Consider the following 26912-nt stretch of genomic DNA (forward strand, 5'->3'; position numbering starts at 1 on the left):
ATGGTTGCTGATTTTCTGACAAGTGCTATACACGGCAGCTGGCTTAGGGAAGGAAGTGTGCATTCAGTACCTATTTATTTATTTATCCATCCATCCATCCATTCAACCAACTAACTAACTAACTAACTAACTTGTGCACCGTCCCAAACTCACATCTCTGAGCAGTTTACAACAAATATAAAACAAATTAAAACAGTTTAAAACCACAATTCTAGTTAAAATGCTTGAGTAAATACACACATGTAAGAGTTCTTTGGAGAGCTGTCAGAGATGGGGAGGCTCTTACTTTGGCAGGGAGCGCATTCCGAAGCCTTGGGGCAGCAACAGAGAAGATCTGTCCATGAGTAGCCACCAGACAAACTGGTGGCAACTGCAGTTGGACCTCTCCAGATGATTGCAATGGGTGGCAGGGTTCATTTGCACATCCATGTTCTCATTCAGCTAGAAATACATATGCCCCCTAGCTGGATCAGGGTATAGATACTTTATTAGTTCTAGATAAGATCTGTACCACAAAGCATCTGCACAGAAACAATTCATTCTCATTTTTTTACAGAACTCCACAACCTCAGGAAGCAGTCAGGCTGGTGGGAAGGTAAGAATATTCCCTCCAGCTGGATCGTGTATAGATGTTTTATTGTTTCCAAAGAAAATCTAAACTGTAAAAACACTGCTTAGTAAAAAGCATCTGGAACAGAAACAAAAAATTCTTAATCTTTTACAGAACTCTTCTTCCTCAGGAGGCAGTCAGTCTAGTGGACAGGTAGGAACTTAATATATTGAAAGGAAAACAAAAATAAGATATGTTTTTAGGTTGAAAGGTATATATGCCATTGGTACAGAAACGGGTCACTTGTGTATTGCTTTTCAGGGATCCTCAGGAGAATCTGAAGCCAATCTGATGGTCAGATGATGTTTCTTTAAACACTTAATGTTTGTAGCAAATTTGATATAATACAGTAGAGTAATGGGGTAATAATCTACCTCTTCCCCTTTTAACAGTTCATCAAAAAGAACACAGTGAGCTCATTCAGACAGCTCACATTAAATCCTGGCTTTGCGTGTCAACTCTCAGCTTTGGGAGCATGCCGTTTCCTGTCCTTGCGCATGCACAAGTCAGAAGATTTCTGATTGTGGTTCAAAGCAAGCCAGAATTGGTCATAATGTCCCAACCAACTGCTCCTGGCTTATTCTTACCAAAGTATTCTTTCCCCACTTCCCTCTCTGTCTCTAAAGGATCCAGTATTTAACTGAATTTGCATGAATGTATAGCCACCTAATGGCACAGCAGGGAAGTAACTTGCCTAGCGAGCAAGAGGTTGCTGGTTCGAATCCCTGCCGGTATGTTTCCCAGGCTATGGAAAACACCTATATCGGGCAGCAGCGATATAGGAAGATGCTGAAAGGCATCATCTCATACTGCATGGGAGATGGCAATGGATGGTAAACCCCTCCTGTATTCTACCAAAGAAAACCACAGGGCTCTGTGGTTGTCAGAAGCTGACACCGACTCGATGGCACAACTTTACTTTAAAGATGTACAGTACAAGTCTCCTTAAGCAGATACACACTAGCAGAAACATTCCAACATTCCAAACTCCAAGACCCCAGGTCCCCCAGCCCAGCCAGCCCACAGGAAAGGAGAGGAGACAATAACAGAGCCTCAATGATTTTACCAGCTTGCTTGGGCTCAGTTGCTGGTCTCTCTCTCACGGTGCTGCCCACTGCACTGCTCCTGTGTGGTGGTGGACCGTCTGCAGTGCCTGTGCAGCCTGGGTAGCACACAGCAGCTCCAGAGTCCAGCCACTGCCAGCTCTCTCCAAGCCTCCCCAGCACAGCACAACACAGCACAGCACAGCACAGCACTCCTCCTTGCCTGCCTTCCTTGTGGTTGTGTTGTGGCGCGCACAGATCACGTGCCTCAAGGCACTGGTTCTACGCAGGCTAAGAGCAGGAGGCAGAGAGCAGCGACGTCACCGGATCAGCCCCCCTGCAAAATACACATTATGGCAGCACTACATGAGGCTGCTGCCGAGTGAGCAAGTGGAGAGGTAGGCCGTTTGCCGCTCGGCCGAACAATGGTATGCGGTGGCGCCGCCACTGCTGCTGCCCCTGCAGGGCCTGTCCAGGTCGCCCCACCCTAAGAACGAGCCTAAGTCCCTCAAAGCCTTCCCATCACTACAATCCCCTTCAGGCAGTCAACAGAGTGATCCAGTAAGCACTCTTTCCTCACATAGGTGATGTTGAAATTGGCAAGTGCTGTTGAAGAACACAGGCTCCTGCAATTATAGTTATGCAGTTTAGATTATGAAAATGTTTGTTTTGTATACAGACGACACAGGGTGGGTCCTCATCGTCATCTGGAGGCAGGCAGTCTGGTGGACAGGTAAACACTCTTCCAACTATACTTGTTACTTATACATACATACGTATTAAAGTGTTGTGTAAGCCAGCCATTCCCCAAGCTGCTGCTGCTGCTGCTACTACTACTACTACTAATAATAATAATAATTTGAGTACCTAAAAAACTAAGCATGGTACAGAACACATAAGAAAACAGGACCTACCCAAATAGGTGAACAATCCTATAGAGACAACATAAATGGCAAATAAATAAATAAATAAATAAGAAATTGGAGGAAGAAAAAGAGAATGCAGAAATAAAAACCATAACAAATCATTCTCAGGCTGGCTTAAATAGATGAGACTTTTATAAGGAAAAAGGTCAAGGAAGTTAATAAATTAGCTGAATACCAGTTCAACATGAATTCCATAAACAAAGAGTAATGAGAGAAAAAGCACAAAGAAGACACAAAAGAGAAGGGGGGGGCGCGAGAATCCAAGGCAGAATGTAAAGACATAGGAAGCTGCCATATACTGAGTCAGACCCTTGGTCCATCTAGCTCAGTATTGTCTACCCAGACTGGCAGCGGCTTCTCCAAGGTTTCAGGCAGGAGTCTGTCTCAGCCCTATCTTGGAGATACCAGAGAGGGAACTTGGAACCGGGGCAGAGCCACCATTGTGAGAACAGGCTGCTGCACTCAGGGGCCTCGCCCCTTGCATCTGATGTCAGACATAAGGGGCAAGGTTTTGCTCGGAAATTCTGGCCAGAGTTTCATTCATAGTGTGGCAATGAATTGCCTTTAAAGCAGGGAGAGTTACTCCCAGCCATACTGCGAACACGACGCTGAGCTGGCCAGAATTTGCTCACAAATGGGGATGCGGCCATATTTGCTAGTGAAACCACGCCCCCTGCATCTGATGTCAGACGTAGGAGGCATGGCTAGGGGGCTGCTGGTGGTGGGCTGAACAAGGGCCTCCGCTGGCCTCCCTACGCTACTGTTTGGAACCATTTGCATGCAAGCATGCAGGAACATACAGAAATCAATAGTAAGAGTAGAGAATGGGTACCATTCAAAAATAATCTTAAAATTGACTATGAAATGGGGAAAGTAACAAGTTCAAAGAAATCAAAAGTGGAGAAATGTAATTCTATTTTCATGCAGAAAAAATAAAGTGGGCAGAAAACTGCAAGACAGAAATAAGAGGCTTAATATGAGAATAAGAAAAACCAGCTAGATTAATCCAAAATGAAAGAACAAATCAAAATGTGGATGTTTTTCCAAATTAAATAATGAATTTTAGTTATGTTTACCAATTGAAAATGATAGAATTGCACTACTGATATCAAAGAGATAGATCACAAAAAACACCAAGACCTCAAGTTTGGGAAGAAGGGAGAAATGTAATCTCAGCAACTGATAAAGAAACAGAAGTAACATGGGGGGAAATCTGAAGGAAATTCTGTCTTTGAAAGATTTAACTTGCATGAGTCAGTGGACAGCAATGCAGGGGTCAGTGGATGGCAATGCAGAAATAGTAAGATGAGATCAGCAAGAAAAGAAGAAATATCAGAAGTAGCAAAGAGTAACTGAATATAGTCAGCATAGCTATAATAATTAATGCAAAATTACAGAATAAGAGAATGAAGGATATAAATAAAGGAGGGGAAAAGCAAACATGCCTAATACTGTGCAAAACCCTAAAAAATCTTCAGAATGCTCAGGAAAAGAAAAAGACCATTAAAAAAGAAGAAACAGAAACTGAATGTTCTTCATTCTTCATATCTGGATTAGTAGTAGTATTCATATCTGTATACTACTGGCATGCTTGCAAATATTCCCCCCACCCCCATGGTAAATTGAAAAAGCTATAACTTCAATGTGACACAACTAATGCATTGAAGTCTTATAATGAAATTCTGCATACCTGAAGCCATAAGAATTATTGCAGGGCATTTCTACATAGAAGGTTCCTTCCCATGGCTATATTGAAGCTTGTTTTGGCACAGCAATCTGTAGCAATATTCCCTTCCCCATGCCATGTAATCAAAATGGGTGAACATGTGCTATGTTGAGTTCCACTTACAAGTCTATACTTTATTATAGTTAAGAAAAGACCTTTTGAAAGATACAGTTAAATTTGTATGTACCAATAACACGCAATATTTCTAAACTTTTAATCAATAAAAGAACACTGGTTACTTGTCAAACACAATTCTTCCTGAAACACACAATATTTCACAATTTTTCCATGAAGAATTAAAAAGGAACATTGAAAATTTATCAAACAAAATTCTCCCATAAAAATGCTATTCTAGTAAAATAACAGGTGTCCTTTTAATTAAAAAATATGATGGGTTTTCTGTTTTCTTTATAGGGAGAATGTTATTGCCCAGGAGGGGTTCCTGTAAGTGCTTATTAACTGTTTCATTTGTAGTTTTTTTGAAAACTATGTATTTTGAAAAACTTGTGATCTAGACTCATAAGCTAAGCAGACTACAGTACAAAATCTCAGCCTGTGGGTTCTGTTATTGGGTTTGCTCTGAAGTGTGACTGTTACCATCCTTCATGTCTAAGTTTTGGCTAAAGTAGGGAAATTAACTCAAATTGGTTGCAAACCTGCATACAGCCAAAAAGCTGTATGGAAAGCTTGCTATGGGACTCTTGCTTGTCACACAGTGTTAGGCTACCCGCAAGGAGCAATGGAGTCGAGATAGAGTCCTTGAAAATAGAGGATAAGTATATTTAAGAACAGAAATTTACACAACAAAGTAATAGTTAGTGATCTCCTGGGGAGCTGCTGATTGAGGTTTCTATTCAAGAGGCTAGAACTCTGAGAATAGCACTGAATTGCCTCCAAAGAACATTCAGGAGTTAAGCTTTGAGGGGATAGAGTCAAAGGTGATAGAGAAAGGGGACAGAGACACGATCAAATACCTATCCTATTCCTAGGTCTGCGGAGCTAGGGAGCAAGGGTCACAAAGATGTTGGCCTTTAGTTTCAGGAAGGGAACAGGATCAGCAAAGCTTCTGGCTGTGAGGGAAGGCAGAGTGACTTACCAGTGGCCAGAGTCTACTACTCGGCGTACCCTGAGATATCTCCAAGGGAAAGGGGGTGTAAGCAAACTACTCCATGCAAAGAACAATAGTCTCTTAGATGAGATACCTCTGGCACTGCAGCAAGCCAGGGAAAAGGGAACATGGAGAAAGCAAATGAGCAAAAATGGCAGAACACCTGTACTATAGTGTACAAGGAAGTCAGGGAGTAAGGGAGTCATATGACCAAATAGTGGCCTGAGGAGATGATCAAGGGTATGCCCATCCTGGCAATGATCCTTGTTGATGGTCCTAAACAAAAGAAATCAAGGAGCTTTTGAGCTGCTGAGCTGCTATCTCTTTTCAGGTATGTTCTAAAGAGAATTGAGGATGGTTTTGATACAGGTGCTTTGTGCAATGGGGGAGTAATTCTCAGCATGACATTGCCACCAGTGTCAGGGAGCTCTTCTCTAAGGAGCAGAGGCAATCCCAAGTATTTTGGCATTCCACAGCAGTTGCTCATTAAGGAGCCTTCCTCCAAGTCTAATAGGAGGAGGAATGGATCTATCCTGGTAAGTTCTGTTTATGCTTGAAGGCAGCAAATCACTAAATTGCTATTTCCCAATCCATTGCAATTGTATTATTGATCCAGGGGCACCAGGAATGCATCCAAATCGGAATGACTAATAACTTTCTCATGGACTGGGTTGACAAACCCAGTTGGCATCATGTCATGGTATCTTAGCTAGAAGCAGAGATAACTGTGAAGTTACTACTGAAGAAGCCAGGGGTCTGTTTATGAAGGTTTAGGGAGCAGCCAAGCCAGGCAAGCAAAGCAAAAGTTATTTTCCAAAACCTGGATAGAGAGTGTTCTTATTTTCTTTAAAGGGTACATATTCCTCTACAGACAACCAATATGGACACGTTTAAAAAAACAACTTCCCTCACTATATTTATTACTATTTTCTTTCTATACTGAGAAATGCGGATGGCAACTATTTTCTTATTCATTTTTACTTTCTTGCATTGCCCTTTCACCTGCATTGTTAATTTCAACCCTTAATGGCACCCGCATCTTGATTTTTCACCAAATTGTCCACCATTACTACAAATCTGACACTGGCCCCAGAACACACAATGATTTTTTTCTCTTTGACCATTAACTATGATCAAATGCGTTTTACAGGTATCTGTATGTACCATTTCAAACAGTACCTGGAAAAAGCTGAATGTGGACATTTTGGTATGATTGTTGCAAGCAGCCACATAGAGGCAATGGCCATAATAAGCCCTCTCTCCAATAAATAAATTAGCACTTAAGAGGTTAAGGCTTCCCCAATATCATTATATTTGTACCATTTTTGCATTAGAGCAAGTGCCATGGTAGCACTGAGAGGCGCAGCAGGGAAATGCTTGACTAACAAGCAGCGGGTTGCCAGTTCGAATCCCTGCTGGTATGTTTCCCAGACTATGGGAAACCCCTATATCGGGCAGCAGCAATACAGAAAAATGCTGAAAGGCATCATCTCATCCTGCGCGCAGGAGGCAATGGTAAACCCCTCATGTATTCTACCAAAGAAAACCACAGGGCTCTGTGGGCGCCAGGAGTCGAAATAGACTTGACAGCACACTTTACCTTTTACCTTCCTTTAAAACTCTTAAGAAATGATCATCTGTAATTAGCCATAGAGAGGTTTGCAGAGTATCACATAAAAAGCTGTTTGATATGCCCGTGGTTAGAACTGGGTGTAATGGAGGAAGGCATCTGGCGGCAGCTGCTCTTTACCCCTTTATTCTACACTGGTGACATCTAGTAAACAATGCATGATGTGACATCCCTGTGCTGTGAGTTTCCCCATCCCTTGATGGCAGCTGCTAGGGGTGTATATGAGGAAACACACATCACAGTGGCATCAGGTCATACTTTTGTAGCAACAGGTATTATTGGAGGAGTGAGGAGGTTGGGGCAGTAGTAATGTCTAGTTCTCTGTAATGTCTAGTTCTAGATTCAGTTTTGTTTTATGAGTAGGCTGTAATTATGATTCAAGTCATTGAGTCAAGTGTTTTTTAAAATTATCTCGAGTCAATGGCTTGAACAGGAGCCAAGGGAGAGCATCCAAACACAGAGAGGACAATGAAGAGGACTGAATTATACCAAGGAAACAGAACAACGAAGGGTTATAAACCATGAGAAAGTAGCAGTGGTCAACAAAAATAAAATTATATAAGTGGGCATTTTTTCATTTAAAAATAGAATATTCCATTTATTCCAATCTTCAGTAATATTCTGCTCTTCTACTCATAGATTGGCATATGAATAAAACAGAGCGTTCACTTTTTTTGGCCCCACTGCACTAACTTACCAACCATTATACTAACTTACCAAGCTATGTCTTAAGCATAGCTATATGAATCACACAAGATAGTAAATAAAACTGTTTCTGTGTACTTGGCCCTCTGACTTGAAAGAGTTTATAGAAGGATTTTCCCCCCTTGTCTTACCAGGGTTCCTATGGTGGACAAAGCAGCCAGTATGGTGGTCAACAAGTAAGGAATATCCATCACCATTGATAGTTCAAGGCATGATTTATCTCTTAAGACCAAGAACGAGCATGCACATTTAACAACGGCTTGTTTTTACAGGGTTCTCAGTCATCATATGGCCAATATGGCGGTGGACAAGGCAGCCAATATGGTAGCAGCAGTCAATATGGCGGCGGACAAGGCAGCCAATATGGTAGCAGCAGTCAATATGGCGGCGGACAAGGCAGCCAATATGGTAGCAGCAGTCAATATGGTGGCAGACACGGCAGTCAGTATGGTGGCAGCAGCCAATATGGTGGCGGACAAGGCAGCCAATATGGTGGCAGCAGCCAATATGGTGGGAAAGTAAGGAACATTTTTAATAGAATTTAATTTTAATGTAATATTCAGTCTTCTGACCGTAGAAGGGGACAGAGAAACAAAATAAAGGTTGTCCATTGTCCTTAAAAAAAAAACAAGCAAAAAAACATCCCAAACAGAAGCTGACATCTATAATAGCGCTGCACTGGTACAATAGTGCTGAGTCCCAGGCCATAGTTCAGTGGCAGAGCATCTGCTGTGCATGCAGAAGGTCCTATATTCAGTCTCTAGCATCTCCACGTAGGACTGGAAAAGACTCGTGCTTGAAATCTTGGATAGCCACATCCAGTGCTGAGACAGTTCTGAGCTAGGTAGACCAATGGTCTGATTTGGCATAAGCAGAGGCGTAACTAGGGAAAACGGCGCCCGGGGCAAGCACTGAAATTGCGGGGGCCCCCCCGCTGCGCTCCCCCCACCCAGCCGCCCACGGAAATATGGAAATGTGTCACAGCCATAGTCAAATGTGGGTTGTGGGCTGCATCCGTGGAAGTATACTGGGACAGGAAAAAGGAAACATGAGGCTACAAGGCTCTTTAGAAATATATATTTTAAAGAAATGTCTTGCATACCAACAGCCTAAGTTTGCAGTCCTCATGGCCAGAAAATAAATGCTTTTAAACATAGTAATAGGTTTTGTATCCCAAAATGGAAAAGACAAGACAGGTATTCTAGTCTTTTCCATCATAGATATTCTAGTCTATTCAAGATTTATGCTTATATTATAATAGAGACTTAAATTATAATAGACATATATTCTAGTCTATCATAGATATTCTATGTTTATTAATTCTATAATAATGTCTATTTGTAGCACACTTTACGTTGGTTGTATTCCTGGGAAACTCAATGGCCACATTCAGCCACCATTATTTGAGCCATGATCTCCTCCTCTTTATGCTTCCCTCTCATACACAGTCTTAATAAATAACCTCCTGGTTTAATTAAATCACCGTTTACCTATGCACCTGAACAGCAAAACTGAGGTTTGGGCCCTTCATATACCAGAATTGCAAACCACACTGTGTGATTCTAGTTTGGAGGGCTTACTCAGCAGTTTATTGGACATAAGCTGTGAATGTGAATGCATCCAATTGGATTGAACATAAGGGCAAGTTATGGTTTGATTACGTAGGAAGCTGTCTACAGAGTCAGATACTGGTCCACCTAGCTCACTATTGCCCACACTGACTGGCAGCAGCTCTCCAAGGTTTCAGGCAGGAGTTTCTCCCAGCCCTACCTGGATGTAGGGATTGAACCTGGGATCTTCTGCATGCTATTTGCAATTACATCTGACTTGCTTGAAATAAATACACATAAATAAATACCCCCCAACATACATCTGACTTGCTTGAAATAAAAACACAGGCAAATCAAAAAGATCATGAATAAGTAGGGGTGAGATTTTTCTTGTTTTAAAAAAGCCTTCCCAATTTCCTCTTATTTTTAAAACTCTCTCAAAGGAAAATATAAGTTTAATATGTAAAACAAAATACACATTGAATGAAAAACCATGATTAACTTTTTTTAAACTATTAAGTATGTAATTAGAAGGATTCCTGTACATTAAGATACCAATTTCTTTAAAGCCAGAAATAATACCTACTGAAACTTTAATTATTTAAACAAGGAGAGAAAAAGGCATGTTATCTTCCCTAACAAAGATTAAAATCAATTTAATTGGTTCTCCACTGCCTTGACATGATTCTCACTGTGAGTCAAGCAACCAAAAAGGGAAATTAATATCGCAGCTGTTAATCAAGTGATATTTGTGCACTCTATCTTATTAAAGCTACAGGGGCAGAAAGAAATACTTCCCATTGCTACTTTTTGGACCAATTTATTCACACTGTATTAAATGGGATTTCCCCCCCTTCAAAAATATAGATGCTGTACTTATGTTTTGGAGACAGAACATCTACAATATGCACAAGGCACAAATGAACAAGGCTGAAAATGTTGTAGACTGTATGTTGCTAATAAAAATCTGCTATAAAGAATAAACCTAGTATTAATCCAGACAGACTGAACATTATTCAAAAATTATATTAATGAGTTCCAGATAAAATTTGCCACACACACCCCATGCTAAGGGATGATCCAGAAACTGTAATTATTAGCAGAGCTGCAAAGATCTTGTGGACTAGTACTACTAGTTTCCTTTTGCAATCCCACCTTTGCAAAAGGAAACTCATGCATGCAAGCCAGGAGAGCGACTTGTGGCTCCACTTGCATTGCATGAGTTTCCTTTTGCAGAGGTGGGATTGCAAAAGGAAACTCGCGCAATGCAAGTGGAGCCACAAGTCGCTCTCCTGGCTTGCATTGCGTGAGTTTCCTTTTGCAATCCCACCGGGACTCACACAATGCAAGCCAGAAACACAATGCAAGCCAGAAACTCACACAATGCAAGCCAGGAGAGCACCACTGGCTCCACTTGCAGGCAGCTACCCTCAGTTTAGGGGTGGGGGGGAAGCCTGCTATGCAAAGCACAGAAGAGCTAAAAGGAGGACGTTATGCAAGGGAGTAGGGACATTCTCTCACACACAACACACACACACGGGGGAGAGAGCGATTTGAGCAATGAAACTTACTTTGTTAATGCAGAAGCAGAACAGAAGAATAAAATGCAGCCAGAGGGCAGTGTGGTGGGCAAACGGCAGGCAGGCAGAGTCAGAGAATGTCCCCAGCAGCAGCTGCTCTCTCAACTAAACCAAGCTACTCCGCTCCACTCCTCGTGCGTGCAGCAAGCAGGGAGGGAGGAACTGAGACAACCAGCATGGTCGGCATGTGTTCTCCAGCAGCCAATGGGAGCTCCCGCCCGCCGGAGATCTCCGTAATGAAAAAAAAAAAATCACAAAAAAATTCTTTTTTGCCAAAGGCAGGGGATTAGTGGGGGCACTTTTTGGCGCCCCCTGCCAGGTGGCGCCTGGGGCACGTGCCCCCCCTGCCCCCCCTATCGTTACACCCCTGGGCATAAGGCCACTTCCTATATTCCTGTGACTATGCTGTCATGCAAGTAGGGGAAGGAGGTACGTTTTTGTCAATCTTCCTTTCCCTCTGAAGCCCACTATGCAGCATGGAAATATGTCCCTGAGAATCACACGAATTTTGGGGACTTAGTTTTATGATGCACAGTTGGCTTCAGAGGGAAGAAAAACACCCTTTCCCCCCAATCGTGTGGTAGCACAGCCTTAGTCCAAAGTGTAGCACTGCTGCATTAGTGCAGTGCTACTCTAGATGTCAGCCAGAGTTCTCATTCAGGGGGTAGCCAATACAGCAATGGTTAAGATAGCAATTATGGCAAAGGCAAAGATAGGCAGTATGTCTGTGGGCAACTTAGAAATATTTCTCAGTAGCATTTATATTTAATTAAATCCTATGCCAACGTGGAGTGAGTTTTACATGGATAATGGAAAAATCACAATTTGCTTTTCCTTAGCAGGGCTATAGCCAGTATGGTGGAAGCCAGTATGGTGGTGGACATGTAAGACATTTTTGATTAACAGATATTATTCTATTAAGAAATATTATTAAAAATTGCTCAATTTTCTCCTTACATTTTGATTCTACAGAGTTCCAACTCTGGAAGTAGCCAGTATGGTAGTGGACGAGGCAACCAATATGGTGGACAAGTAAGGACTGTTTATCAAATATATTTATTTGAGCTACAACATTTAGCTAATTAACTAATTAGATTAACAAATAAAAAAGAGAGGATGCATTTTATTTCGTGTGTGTGTGTGTGTGTGTGTGTGTTTTAAGTATATGGTTCACTACTCTGATTAAGATTGACCTTTCTATTACACCCCTGCCCCCACTTGACCTCTAGCCACCTTCCTACATCAAAATCTCAGAAAAACCTTTTAAAAACATTTAAAACATTTTAAAATCAGGATTTTAGCATGATAAATAGTGAATATAATGGGCAAAGCATCTACTACATAAATTTTATCAATGTATTTCAACAGCCAAAACATGTTGAGAAAGTAATTCTTAGTTAGATTATGGATTACATAATCTGTTGCTGTTGATTCCAGTGGATTACATACTGTACCCTATAGCTGCAACTATGCACACTTTCTTGGGAACAAGTATCATTAAACTCAGTGAGACTTCCAGTAAATTTGCATAGGAGCACACTACACAATCCTTCAGCCTATTATAGCAAGAGGTAACTGTTATAAGCTTTTTATTAACTATCAATTTTTCATGCATTATTTTGTTACTAAATTCCATACTGTGTTTCAGCAAATCCTTTGGTACTAATATGTTACACAGGAACACAGGAAGCCGCCATATACCAAGTCAGATCATCGGTCTATCTAGTTCAGTATTGTCTACACAGACTGGCAGCAGCTTCTCCAAGGTTGCAGGCAGGAAGCTCTCTCAGCCCTATCTTGGAGATGCCAGAGAGGGAACTTGGAGCCTAGATGCTCTTCCCAGAGTGGCTCCATCCCCTAATGGGAATATCTTACAGTGCTCACATGTAGTCTCCCATTAAAATGCAACCAGGGTGGACCCTGCTTAGCTAAGGGGACAAGTCATGCTTGCTACTACAAGACCAACTCTCCTCTCCAATCAATATATAAGTACATCAGGTGGAGGCAAACAGACTACAAAATAGCAGATCCATTACCTCCAGAGGCATAGCGAGGAGAACAGGTCCCTGTGGGGACCCTCTGGGGTTCTGACCACTCCCCTTTGCATGTGACATCACACTCAACAGGGCATGACCAGATCCCCAGAAGGGCCACACAAGCCCTCTGGAGCGCCTTTTCCAGCCGTATTTGTTACTGGGTTCACATTTTGTTCATTTCCTCCCTCATGGAGAGAATGAACTAAACATGCACCCAGCAAAAAACATGGCTGGGAAATGAGGACGGACTGGAGCTCAGGGAAAGGGCCACATCAGATGCCCCCCCCCCCCCGGAGCAGGGCAGCTCAGGATCTTTGAACCTGCCCACCCTATTATTATTACCTCACCTGGGGACCTTAGAATGTGCCCCAGAATCGTCTGTAGTACACAGGGGTTTGAAAAACATAGGAACATAGGAAGCTGCCATATACTGAGTAAAGCCATAGTTCCATATAGCTCAGTATTGTCTACACAGACTGGCAGTGGCTTGTCCAAGGTTGCAGGCAGCAGTCTCTCTCAGCCCTATCTTGGATAAGTCAGGGAGGGGACTTGAAACCTTCTGCTCTTCCCAGAGCGGCTCCATCCCCTAAGGGGAATGTCTTACAGTGCCTTACACTGTCTTACAGTGCTCACACATCAAGTCTCCCATTCATATGCAGCCAGGGCAGACCCTGCTTAGCTAAGGGGACAAGTCATGCTTGCTACCACAAAATCAGCTCTCCCCTTGTCTCCTCTCACAAGACAAGGGGTTCCTGTGCATTCATGGAAGGAACAGTTCCCAGTCCCCCCGCCCCTTTAATGTAAAGTATACTGATAGTCCTTATGCTAAAGAGAACTTATGCTCTGACCACTTAAAGCACACTTACAGGGGCATAGCACGGTTTGAATGGGCCTCGGGACAAAAAGCAAAGATGGACCACTGCCCTCCACCCAACTCCCTTCCGCCTTCTTTGGAGAGGTGGGAGAGCGACAATGAAAAGCAAACTGTCACTTAGCTGACACTGACAGTTCCCTAGCAGGCTCCCTCTCTCACAGGGGCCAGGGACATTGGTAGTCTCCTCTCTTGTTCCGTTATAGCTATATCCCTGCACACTTAGTTCGAAGTGAAAGCCAAAGTAGATATGACTTTAAACAAATTGGCTGACATCCAGGACAGTGTTGTGTCCTTGCAATGACAGACTGCTCTTAACATGGCTGGAGGCTTCCCAAGCAGCAAAACCTGAGCACAGGTGGAGGGTGGAGTGAATTCCACTGATCTCCCTTGCCTCCAGAAGTGCTCTTTGTCTTCCAGAATTATGTTCTGGAAGACTGTGTAACTCTCAGGGACATATTTCTGGAGGGCAAAGAAATATTATGGAGGCAGGAGAGATGAGTGAGAATTGTTCCTCTCCCCGCATGTGCATGCTCTGGTGCTCAGGAAGCCTCTGGCTTCCGGGACACAGCCTCTTGCTGCATGCTCAGAAAACTGCCCTGAATGCTGGTCATTGTTTGGCCCTGTGTATGTTTACATATTGTAAATATGAGTCATAGGAGTGGTGGCCTGGATTCAGGTTGTGGCAGGATGAAAGAGTTAAATGCCCTCCCCCTCGTGCTATGGTCCTGATAATGTCCACACAGAGGGCCAAGAAACATGTTCAAATGTATATCTGGTTGGCCCTGTTCTATTTTAATTAGTGACCACTGCTTCCACATAAAAGGTTTTAAGATCAAAATAAGTAATCCCACCCACCCCCCATGCAGTGTTATGTTGGAAGATTTCTTTGATGTAGTAATAATGTGTGTTTCATTTTTAAAGGGCTATTCTCATTCAGGAAACAAACATGATTCCAAGGTAAGCAGCCTCTTTCCATTAGCTTTCAAGCTTCAGCTGCAGTCCCAAAAGGAATTATGAGCTCAATTAGCCCAACTGACTTTGAAAGCATCAGTGAGTGACTCCTAAAAAGTAACAGGACTATAGCCAATTTTTAATCATTTGAAAAACTTGTTTTAATAATGGTTTTATTGTTTTTATTGTCATGTATTTTAATCTGTGGCTTTTAAGTATTTTAAATGTTGTACACCACCTAGAGATGTACATATCAGGTGGTATAGAAATATGATAGGAAGGGCGGTATAGAAATCAATCAATAATAAATAAATTAGTACCAATAATATATCTGTACCAATAATATGCCCTACTCTATATTAGTACCAATAATATATCCTACTGACTTTCACGCAATTACAAGTATCACTTCTGTGTAGGGATCCTGCAAAATTCCTCCCCAACAAACAATTTCAATCTAGTAGACATTCTGTACTGGACTATATATTTGGGCTTTCAAAGAGTTTTTGATAGAGTCTTTCACCAAAAATGACTAAGAAGAAGTTTAGACATCATAAAACAAAAAGGACAAGTCATCTTATGGACTGGTGACATTTTAAAAATGGGAACCAGAGGGTAGGAAACAATTGAGAAAGAAAGGGAGGTAAGCAGTAGGCTTTTTCAATTATTTATATGGGGATTAATGCTATTCAGTCACATGCAAGAGAATGAAGTAGTAGAGTGGACTGTATCATTTCATACTATTTATGAATGCTCCCTCAGGGCCAGCTGCAGGTTTGAGGGGGCCCTCAGCAAGATGCTCTCTGATGCATTCATCTGATGCTCCTTTTCCTTGCATTTTGGCATATTAGGGAGCAAGCTTTTATTCAAGCCTGCTTTCTGCTGTGTTAGTTTTCTGCTTATAGGAAGCTCTTTTCTCAACCTAGGGGAGCATTACAAAATATCACACATACACCCCACCTTGTCTGAAATTTGATAGCCTATGCTACTACTTCAGAATATCACTTCCTCGTGTTTAGTGCTTCATCTGATGGCAGGGATGAGCAGTGAGGTAGTCGTGCTTGTGGATGACACCAAATTATTCAGGATGGTGGAAATTCAAGCAGACTGTGAAAGGTTCCAAAGGGATTCTCCAAACTGGGGAATGGGCAACAATAGGGCAAATGAGATTCAGTGTAAGTGCCAAAGGATACACACTGCACAAAAAATCATAACATCATATATTGTCTGATGTGAGCTGGCTGTGGCGATCCAGAAAAAGAGACCTTGGGATGCACAGCTCTCTGAAAATGTTGGCTCAGTGTGCAGCAGTAGTAAAAAATGCAGATGTTTATGTTAAGGATTATTAGGAAAGTGACTGAAAATATAACAGCAATTATAATAATACCAATTTTATTTATTGGTAATATTTATAATTCTACTTTAAATCTGGATTTTCAAGACAGCTTTCAAGAGAGTAAATTAAAACAACAATAACACAACTTTTATTTAAATATTTGGTATGTGGTATGGATACTGTGTGGTGTCATAGTCATAAAGGATATTTTAAGTGCAGAGAAAGGCACAGAAAAAGCAACTGAAATGATCAAGGGGCAATGAACTTTTATTCAAGAAAAGGCTGAAATGTTTGGGGCTTTTTAGTTTAGAGGGGGAAACGATGGCTGGGGGCGGGCAGGAGAGAGGCTGATGAAATTATGACTCTTATGTGGCGAAAGAAATTTTTTTCTTCCCATTCTCATAATACTAATGTGATACCATATTTATTCTTTTGTAGACTAATGCTGGGAAACAGTCCACCTCCAGCCTGGTGCTTATCAGTGTTCTGAGTGCCTTTGCTGTCTCTTCTTCAGTTGTATCTAAATGGTTGATATGAACTTCTCAAGCCATACCAAGGAAATGAATATAATACTATTCTCCAACATACTGCTATTTTCTGTACAAAATGTCAGAGTCAAGTTTATGGATTGATAAAGTATCTCTTTCTTCCCCACCCCCATTAACACCATAATATGCCATGTTTCTGACTTAGATATCTGTTTTAGTCCGCTGTACTTTTATCCTACCATATTGTGTATAATATGATGTGGGTATATTCATCTCTAGAAATATGAAATCTTATTTGTCTCGGGATGTAATTAATTCCTCATTTGAATTTGGTCTGTATAGAAAACTAAATTCTGAAGAATTTAAGAGGCCAAGATTGGGACTTTGGCTCCAAGCAAGATGTGTCCCGCACTGTTTTAATACAAGGTGGGGGAGCAGGAACAAGGGGTTCACTTAAATGATAGCTTCAGGGTAAGGACAGACAGCCTCCAGTGGGACTGAATCTAGCTCCTGGATAAGTAAGCTGCTGCTCACCTACCATTTGATAACAATTGTTATCAATTTATTTTTTTAAAGATGTTCAGACCCTTGCAGAATGTAACTCAAGAATCTTTCCTTTGAAAGGCCTCTCAGCTGGGATGAGGACATGCATTTTGAGAAGGCTGGTCCTAAAAATAAAAATGTTAAGTATTTCAAAAATATATAGCCTTCTTGAATTCATTTTCTAGGAACATACTTCCATGGAGAAGTGTGATATTTTATTTGCACAGTGCCAAGCACACATGATCTAAATGAAATATTTCTAAATGGTTAATGTATTGTTTCTGAGATGTACCCACCAGTATAATAGGTTTTTTCCTGTAATAGTATAACATGCTTTGTTGTTGCATTTTTTAAAAATTCCAAGACTATCCAAAAGAACTGTATGCAGTATTACAGTTTAAAGCTATGCCAATCCTATATAGGCACATGGATTTTAATGGGTCATGATTTGTATAGAATTGGGTCTTCACAACCTTATTAACTTAATTAAGCCAGAATACAGTATTGTCAAAAGTCAGTGACCTGATGAAGAAAATTACTCATAGTAGTCCCATTGAAATTAAAGACCAGTTAAGCAATGCAACTGGCTTACTGTCAGCCAGTGTGTTTATTAGCCACTTCCAGCATATCTGGATTGAGTGGACTGATTATAAACATACTCCTGTAATTTCATACCACACAATCAGAATTCATAAAATATTAAACAATAAAAATTGATCCTAAAAGCCTTACAGTGATGTCCATAAGGGAGAAAATTCTGCACTTTGGAAACTAAAGGTACAATTCAAAGGACTCCAAACTGAAGCTAAATTCCATTGAAATTCAGTGGCAATGTAATAATGAAATCCTAAGCATGTTACTCAGAAGTATGTGAAAATTAATATAATAGTCAAATGTGTGCTTAGGATCATAGCCTTACCATTCTACTGGGCTGAAACTCTTCCACCTTGCAACTTCATGGCATTTTTCATTGCTGTTTTATAGTGGAATGTGGTTGTGGCAAAACTCCATTTTTTATTTTTGAATGATGATTTTAGGATTCTACCCATCAGGCTTACAGTATACACAACATATACCAATATATACAGCATTAAAAATCCTTTAGGATGTAATATACTATGCAGTGTTAATTTGAATAGATGTTCAATTGCTCCAATAAATTTACCCTTGATTTCATACAAATTGCCATGCTTATGTAATTTGTTGTTCTTATATTTTCCCTAACCATTTGCAAGACGATAGGGAGGAAGCCATATTATGTGAGTTTCATAAAATTTCTGTAAAAGAGGATGTGCAAGTTTGATAAGCTAGATTTCCTGGATATATGTTGGAACAGGAATGACTTAAAGTTTACCTAAGGGAATGCAAGAGTAGTATTTTAAGGGCACTTTCATACAGTTGCTTCTCCAGCAATCAGAACACCAGATTAAAAGTTAGAACATGAAGAATCTCAAGGAATGTTACTACAGACCCCAAATGTTACCTCAGTCTGCCTGATTAGGACCAAATTTGGTATAGCTGAAGGGACAACTCAATAGTGTAGCTTGTTGTGATGATATACACCCCAGTTCAAGATGGTGGACACATGAATGTTGGAGGCACAAATAGGAACCAATTTCAACTAAATTTAGTACAGTTCCAGTGACACATAGCAAAATCTCAATGGTGTCATTTGTGATGATGTCATCCACCCCAATTCAAAATGGTGAATGCATGAATGTTTGAGGCAGAAGTGGGCTAAATTGTGAAGATAGTAATTATCAATTAAGATTATAGTGAAAGGAAAGTAGGCAAAGTAGTTCTTCTTACTAGAACTTCTTGTTACATGATGTTGATGTTGTAGGAGCTGTTGCGGAGTGCCTCCTTCCAATGTGGACCCTAGTTTAGAGGTGACACGTAGTGATCTAAAATTGCTTATCTGTGCAAAATTCCACATGGCTGGCTTTATAAATAAACCAAGCCCTGAGAGCTGAGGTGCACCTAGGTAATTTTGGAGCCTGGAAATAAAGGCCTTTGGAGGCCCTCCTGATATACTCAGAAAACCAATTTCTTACTGAGAGGTTTAAAACACACTATATGATAAGAACTTAATTAAAGGTTATCTCTGGAATTTCCTCTCTAGCCCCAACTGTTATCTCTGAGACTTCCTCTGTAGCTCAACCATTATTGTTATTATTTACCTACAAGTGAGATAATGTAATCATCATGTAATTACTTGCCTACATGATCTGTAAAGTATAAAAGTCTGTTGTAAATGATGCTCGGGGTTCTGGAATTTAGGCAATAGCCGACCAGAACCTTTGCTTCTGCAGAGCAAATAATAAAGCCTTTTAAACTTCTCCGCTGGTGATGTTCTTTGGCTCACTGACCCAGTAAAAGAACCATTTGGATGGTATAGCAAATTGGTGCCGTGACTTGGATCGGGGCCACGTTCCTTAGCAATAGCAATAGCAATAGCACTTACATTTATATACCGCTCTATAGCCGGAGCTCTCTATGCGGTTTACAATGATTTTTAGCATATTGCCCCCAACATTCTGGGTACTCATTTTACCGACCTCGGAAGGATGGAAGGCTGAGTCAACCTTGAGCCCCTGGTCAGGATCGAACTTGTAACCTTCTGGTTACAGGGCGGCAGTTTTACCACTGCGCCACCAGGGGCTCTTACACGAGCGTAGGCAACCCCCACTGGGTGGAGAGGCCCCCGGCGATGGATAGACTAACCAGCCCAGCCGGCACCTCACCTTTGTTGAGTAGTGGGCAAGGCTCTACCATCGCGCCAGGACCTTCCACAACTAGGGGCCAGAAATCAGAGAACTAAGGCAAAAGAGGGGTTAGAGTCCCCAGAAAGCGCGCTGAGAGGAAGGACGCTGGATGCTCCGGAGCAGGTAAGTAGACTTAAACAAGAGGGGTTAGAGTTCCCTGGTGTGGGTTAGAGTCCCCAATTACTAAACTACTTACCAGGAAAGAATGGGTACTGCTCAGAGCAAGAAGAAAGGAGAAAACTGTACTCCGTTACAATGTGTGTTAAAGAATTGGATAGCTCTAACGGGAGGAAATCCCCTTAGAAAAAGAAAAAGATCAATTTCTGTCAAAATTGTGGCCATATTATGAATTAGAAAATGGATTAAAATGGCCGGAAGAGGGTTCTGTTGATTACCAAACTATTTTGCAGTTATTACTGTTTTGCACCAGAACCTCAAAATTTGAAGAACATAGCTATGCACAGGCTTTTATGGAGCCTTGGAGAGAGGAGGATATGTTAAAAGCAAGCGGGCTACGGAAGACTTCTTTGATCGCCGTAGGGAAGACGTTCCCTGCAGCCCCACCACTAAGGAAACCTCCTCCATATGTGCACCCTTGCAAGTCTTATCCCTTCCCTGCACCCGTATATTCTCCACATGCAAGCACGTCGTCCCGGTCCAGACCCGGGGGGAGGGGATAGGTTTGGTTCAGAGGGGGGAAACAGACAGGGTGGGGGAGGGCATAGATTGTGGGGCGTGTGGTTTAGGGGATACGGGACACCGGGAGGGGGAGGGCATAGGTTTGGTTGATACTGGGAAACAGGAGCAGCGTGATTTACTCTTCTCATCTCAGGGCTTGCCACAAAATCTACCCCCTTCCCAAACCCGAGCTCAATATTCCCCAATAGCAACACATACTAGGGCTCAGACACAAAGCCTAGCCTTGCAATGCCCATTGCGGGAGCAAATAACAGCAGAAGGGGAGGTGACTTTGATACACGTGCCTTTCACCTCAGCAGAATTATTAAATTGGAAAAATAACTACCCCACCCTTAGGGAAGATCCAACAAAAATGGCTGGATTATGAGAATCCATTTTTGAGACTCACAACCCCACATGGTCAGACATCAGACAGATGTCTCGCAGTCTTCTAACAAGTGAGGAGAGGCTATTAGTGGAAGCCCGCAGCCACCAGTCGGCCCTTGAGGGGACTGATAAGAATGAGCTACAAGCTCAACTTCTGTTCCCATCAGAAAAGCCCACATGGGATCACGGAACTAGAGGACAAGAAGCTTTAAAGAAATATTGGGACATTTATTTAGAGGCTCTAAAAACTTGTATTCCCAAACCAATTAATATGGCTAAAGTGCACCAAATTACACAAAAGCCTGAGGAAAACCCTGGTGAATTCCTGGAAAGATTGGGAAAAGCTTTTGGGCAATATACTCAAATAGACATTAGCAAGAACGGATTTTGGCTTTTGTAAGCCAAAGCACCCCGGATATAAAAAAAAAATTGCAGAAGATGGAAGGTGGACTTACTCTCCCATTAGCACAATTAATGGAACAGCCAAGAATGACTGTGATTTAGCTCAGATGGGGGAGGAAAATGTATATAAATATGTACAAGGTATTGTTGCGTCTGTACTTTCTCTCTCTGCCTTTATTAGTTTCTGCAACTGCACTAGCATTTCCAATCTATGAGAAACCCTTTTGCTTGTTTGTAAAAGAGGACAAAGGATGTATGGCTGCAGTTGTGACCCAATATTTGGGTCCAGCATCACGACCAGTAGCCTACCTTTCTGGAAAATTGGAAGGAAAAGGGATCACCATGTTTCTTCTTATTGCAGCTAAATATAAAAAGTGTAATTCCTGCATTCTAACCATTGTATGTGGGTCTTGGGGAGAATTGGAGCCTTTACCTATTGGAATTCATTGAACTTTTATCAAGAGATTTAAAGCATATTTCACCATTCATATTATATATATATATATATATATATATATATATATATATATATATATATATATGATAAATAGCTGCAGGAAATAGTTTAATACTGTGCCAAGTGTGTTATGCTTGTAACGTCTTTGTACATTCTCTTATGGGAAGCTTGGGTGAATTTGGTGGATGGAGTTGTTGTTTGGAAACACTTTCATGAGGAAGCATAAGGGAGCTTTTATGCTCTGAAGATGGGTAACGCCTTGATCATATACTGAATGATTCTTCTGTAAATGATTGTGCTTCTCTTAAAGTTGAAATAAGGCAAATTAACTCTATAGTAGAAAATTAGGAAAGGATTCTAAGGTCCCAATGTTGTAATTCAGCGGAACCCCTTTAAATTGATCTCTTGTTTATTTTGGGTTTTTTTATTGTCTTATTAGATGCCATTAGTCTGTTCAGTTATCGATAAAGTAATGAGAAAGAGGGGAACTGTAGCACCTTCCCAGTCCCACACCCACCTTTTGTACAGGAGGGGCTCTTAGATCCCCCCCCCCACAGTTAACCTTGCTTAAGATTTTTTAATGTTATGAAGGGATGTCAGTAAATTGTGGGAGGAAATAAATAAATAAATAAGGAAGAAAGGCTTTAAGCTGAATGGATAAAAGGAGTTGCAAACACAAGCTGATATAATGTGTTGTAAATACTAGAGGTGTTTATGTCTTTGTAATATTTTTGTTACCATGTACACTGAGAGCCACTATAAAATGGTCTAAGGCTTAAATTTAAATTTTTCCTCACAGCCAGCCTTGCTTTGCCTCCGCAAAGAACTTTTGAAATCTAGATGCCACTCCTGTAGCCAGTTATACCAAATGGCAGGGAGTTCCCAAGTACCCATTTGCATTCAGCTGAAGGTCTTCTCAGCTTAAAAGGATCTAGCTTTCTGTGTGCCACTGTTAAACCCATACTGTTTTCACAGCTCCTGATTAGAGACTTGATAATAACTTGTGTTTGTCACAGGCTTCACCCCTTTGGAAGATTATGGACAATTTTCTTGCTAACATTTCACCATAGAAGCCTGTTTGTTTCATGAGACACTAGGCCCCGTGAAAGAGAGTTCAATCCTATTTCTACAAGGTATATTAATTTTGCCTGGAGGCAAGGACTGTTTCCTTTATATAGGTTGTTATAAGGACATTGCTGACAGAGAGTTGGAACACTACCTAAACATGGCTTAGGTGGGGACAGTGAAGATCTCGAAAGCCAGGTGTCACTGACGAATCATCCTGTTATGGAGAATGAAGTCAGGTACACTGGAGTACACTGGATGGAGGCCGATTGCCCAAACAGAAGTCTGTAAGTATGCTGGCACAGCGTGGTGTAGTGGTTAGAGTGCTGTACTAGGACCGGGAAAACTCGAGTCCAAGTCCTCATTCAACCATGACACTTGCTGGGTGACATTGAGCCAGCTACTTAAACGGCCTGGCCTGCTTTGAAGGGTTGTCGTGAGAGGAAACTTAAGTATTTAGTACATCACTCTGGACATCTTGGAAGAAGAGCTGCAGGAGGCTACAGGAGAACAGGACTTTATCAGCAGTTCTACCCAAAAGGGCCTTTGTGAGATTCAAGTGCTGAAGTTGTTGTTGTGGCCTCTCAAGTGACAAGACTATGTTTGACCTGCCAGGTTTAAAAATGTTTCTTCAAAGTCACAAACCCACGAGGGTGGGGTGAACGTGAACATTATCATCATCATTATTTTTTTATTTTGACTTTTATTACTTTTGCCTCCTGCCCAGGATTGCTGCTTGCAAGCTGACCCATTGGGTTGAAGCCCTTTCTACAGCCCACAAGCCATAGTGGCCATTGCAGGCCCCAGTGGAGGTCATTATCCCCTGTTTTGGACTTTAGGAAGCGGGGAAGTGAGGGAAAGCAAGGAAACAAAAACATTATTGGAAAAAATAACAACAATATTGCCAAAAGACCAATTTGAAGTGGCCTCAGGTTTTACTTATTGTGTTGCTTGCTTTGAGAACTAGACCTAAGAAAGGTTATGACTTTCCTCCTTTGGAAATGTTGGTTGGCCACCCTGATCCCAGGATGCTGTCCCTTGGCGGGGGGGGGGAGGAACTGATGTCTTGTATGCCTATCTTTTCTCTTAGTAAGCAGGTTCCTCTCCAGGTTCTGTTGGTGACCCAAACAGTGGTCAAATGTAAGGGAAGAATCTAAAGGGAGTCTCCAGAGGATGTCAACCCTGACCCAGAAGAAGGACCAGCAGTCCACCATCAGCAACAGCTGCAACAAAGGAGAACCCAGAATGCTGGGGAGTTGAACCCCTTGACGGGTTAAAATTTTGTTCTAAAGGGAAAAAGGAGATTGAACCATGGGGAAATCTGTTAATCATTAACTTTTAGCTTTTGGTGCTCTGATGCTTTTTGGATGTGGTTTCTCTTGCCTATAATTTGTATTCAGGTAGTTGCTTGTTGTTGTATACCATGGGTCCCATACTGTTTCAACCGGGCGATGACACGTATAAAAAGGGAATCCGTGCCCCGGGTAAGATATCATCACACCAGAAGGGGCTAAGGAATTAGCTTCCACAAAAGAAAAGGGTGGAATTGATATACTCAGAAAACCAATTTCTTACTGAGAGGTTTAAAACACACTATATGATAAGAACTTAATTAAAGGTTATCTCTGGAATTTCCTATCTAGCCCCAACTGTTATCTCTGAGACTTCCTCTGTAGCTCAACCGTTATCATCGGAATCTCCTCAGCAATTTCTATTGTTATTATTTACCTACAAGTGAGATAATGTAATCATCATGTAATTACTTGCTGCTGCAAGTTAAACATCATTTTTAAACACGTAGGTTCTTGAGGGCACAAACCACACTACCCACGACAGACTAAAGAGGATTTGGGGGGCCCCAGGGAGGTGTGGAAGCCCTGGACTTCAGCCCCAAAGTCCAGGGGTAAGAGCGCCTCTGCCTGAGAGCCACTATGCATGTAGCATCAGACCCTGAGATTCATGGCCTTGGAGTATATCCTATGATGGCATGCCAACACCGCATGTATAGGCATGGTTAACACACTTGAAAAGTGACACTAGCCATATAGAATTGTACACAGGTAGCTTTTAAAAAAGAAAAACATGCCTGGCATCACATATAAACCAAAGACAAGAAGTCCTGGTCTATGTGGAAGCATGGGCATCCACAGGATTTTTTCCGCGGGTGGGGACAAAAACTGCAATCCTATACCCACTTATCTGGAACTAAGCCCCATTGAATTCAATGGGAATTTTTCAAGCTGGGTGGAGGGGAGGACTGCCCCACACCAGACACCTACATGTGTCTGTTCTTATTCTTGTTTTAAAATGTTTTTAAATTGTTAACTGTTGTTATATTGTTTTTAATTTTTGTTTTAGCTCTTTATTGTTTTAGTGGTTTGTTTTTAATTGTAAACCGCCCTAAGCCATTTTGGAAGGGTGGTATACAAATTATTATTATTACATTTATATCCCACACTTCCTCCAAGGAGCACAGAGCGGTGTACTACATACTTGAGTTTCTCTTTCACAACAACCCTATGAAGTAGGTTAGGCTGAGAGAGAAGTGACTGGCCCAGAGTCACCCAGCTAGTTTCATGGCTGAATGGGGATTTTTTGAACTCAGGTCTCCCCAGTCCTAGTGCAGCACTCTAACCACTACACCATGCTGGCTCTCTAACCACTACACCACGCTGGCACAAATCAAATCAAATAAATAATGTGGGTGAACACCCTGCAGGTTCTACACATGCCAACATTTGGAAGATACATGGCCTGTATGGTTTCTGACAATAGCAAAACAACACAGGAATGTGCTATACAGCACCAGTTCCCACATCATAAAAGCTTCCCTGCCCCTCTTTTGTGTGTATCTGAATGCTCTAATATGGGCAAGATCAGGAGAAATCAACATACATTTTTGCCAATCTGGGTTTTATATTCACATTATAGATAGAAGTGCAGCCTGATATTCAGAATGTTTATTTAGAAGTAACAACGCTCAGTGACACACAATCACATAACCTGTAGTTCATTGAAACTACAGGTTACGCTAAACACGCGGTTTGGTCCTACATATATATTTTTTAAAACTGTCTCAGTCTGGATCCTCCTCCTCAATGGGCCACTATCTCCCCCCCTCCCCAGGGAAGCTCTTATTTGTACAAAATGTATCACTTGGCTCTTAGTCCTAAATGGGTATGCATAGGATCAGGAGTGTAGCTAGGGGAGAAGGGGCCTATGTTTGCCCCTCTCCCCAGCAGCCCCTCAGAGTGAGGGAGATAATGAAGAAAATAGGGAGGGGTGGAGCTGGGCAGCTCTCAGGAGTTGGGGGGCCTGGGTCATTTGAACCCATCTGCTCAATTATAGTTACACCCATGCATAAGATTGCCATTTTAGTTATAATCAGCTTAAGGTTGATGAGTGAAATTGCTCTCTGTGCATACTAACAACTTACAATGCATAGCAACAATATTGTATAGCAAGAATATTGTAAGTGGACTGTATGTATTGGCAGAAATTGAGAACCTAACTATATTAAAGACTATAGAAATGTATAGCAAGAATATTGTAAGTGGGCAGACTGGGTGAGTCTGTATTGGCAGAGATTCAGACTCTAACCATGTTTCACACAAATGTGTGTGATGCAATCCAAATGACCTTAACAACAACAACCATAGCAGAGAAAATTTAGAGCAGAGAAGCAGTGTGCAAATGGGGAGTGAGTGTCAAGTGATCCTTCACTTTTCCCCCACCTGCTGCTTCACAGCCCCAAACAGCAGCACTACTACCCAGCCCCCCGCCCCCGCCCACAGGATTCTAAATACATTACTGTTGGGGGAAAATTGTTTTGAGCCCTGAGGGGAGAAAAACAGTGTAGCAGTCACCTATTGGGAGTGAAGAAGTTCCCTCCTGCTACCCACTTCTCCAGTCTACATCGTCACCGCCCCCCCCCCCCATTCTCAAGAAGCTTTTCTCTTCATTTTTTTTAAAGGCTGTTACAAATATGTTGTTAGATGTCACATATGCAAGAAGCCGTAAGAACTAAGTGTTCAAACTGACAATGGCTACAT

General features: G+C 41.7%; 1 protein-coding gene across 1 annotated transcript in view; it reads left to right on the forward strand.

Annotated features, from left to right (window-relative positions):
* Nucleotides 1–19439, forward strand: part of LOC128322513 (hornerin-like) — a 138541-nt gene extending 119102 nt beyond the window's left edge. The window contains exons 78-87 of the mRNA XM_053243883.1: nucleotides 557–595; nucleotides 725–763; nucleotides 2333–2386; nucleotides 4720–4749; nucleotides 7883–7924; nucleotides 8021–8266; nucleotides 11718–11762; nucleotides 11851–11910; nucleotides 14710–14745; nucleotides 16514–19439. Of these exons, the coding sequence (XP_053099858.1) occupies nucleotides 557–595; nucleotides 725–763; nucleotides 2333–2386; nucleotides 4720–4749; nucleotides 7883–7924; nucleotides 8021–8266; nucleotides 11718–11762; nucleotides 11851–11910; nucleotides 14710–14745; nucleotides 16514–16612 (690 nt within the window). The 3' untranslated portion in view covers nucleotides 16613–19439. The remainder of the gene's footprint in view (nucleotides 1–556; nucleotides 596–724; nucleotides 764–2332; nucleotides 2387–4719; nucleotides 4750–7882; nucleotides 7925–8020; nucleotides 8267–11717; nucleotides 11763–11850; nucleotides 11911–14709; nucleotides 14746–16513) is intronic.
* Nucleotides 19440–26912: the final 7473 nt, after the last annotated feature.

Source organism: Hemicordylus capensis, chromosome 4 (genome assembly GCF_027244095.1).
Source record: "Hemicordylus capensis ecotype Gifberg chromosome 4, rHemCap1.1.pri, whole genome shotgun sequence".
Lineage (NCBI taxonomy): Eukaryota > Metazoa > Chordata > Lepidosauria > Squamata > Cordylidae > Hemicordylus > Hemicordylus capensis.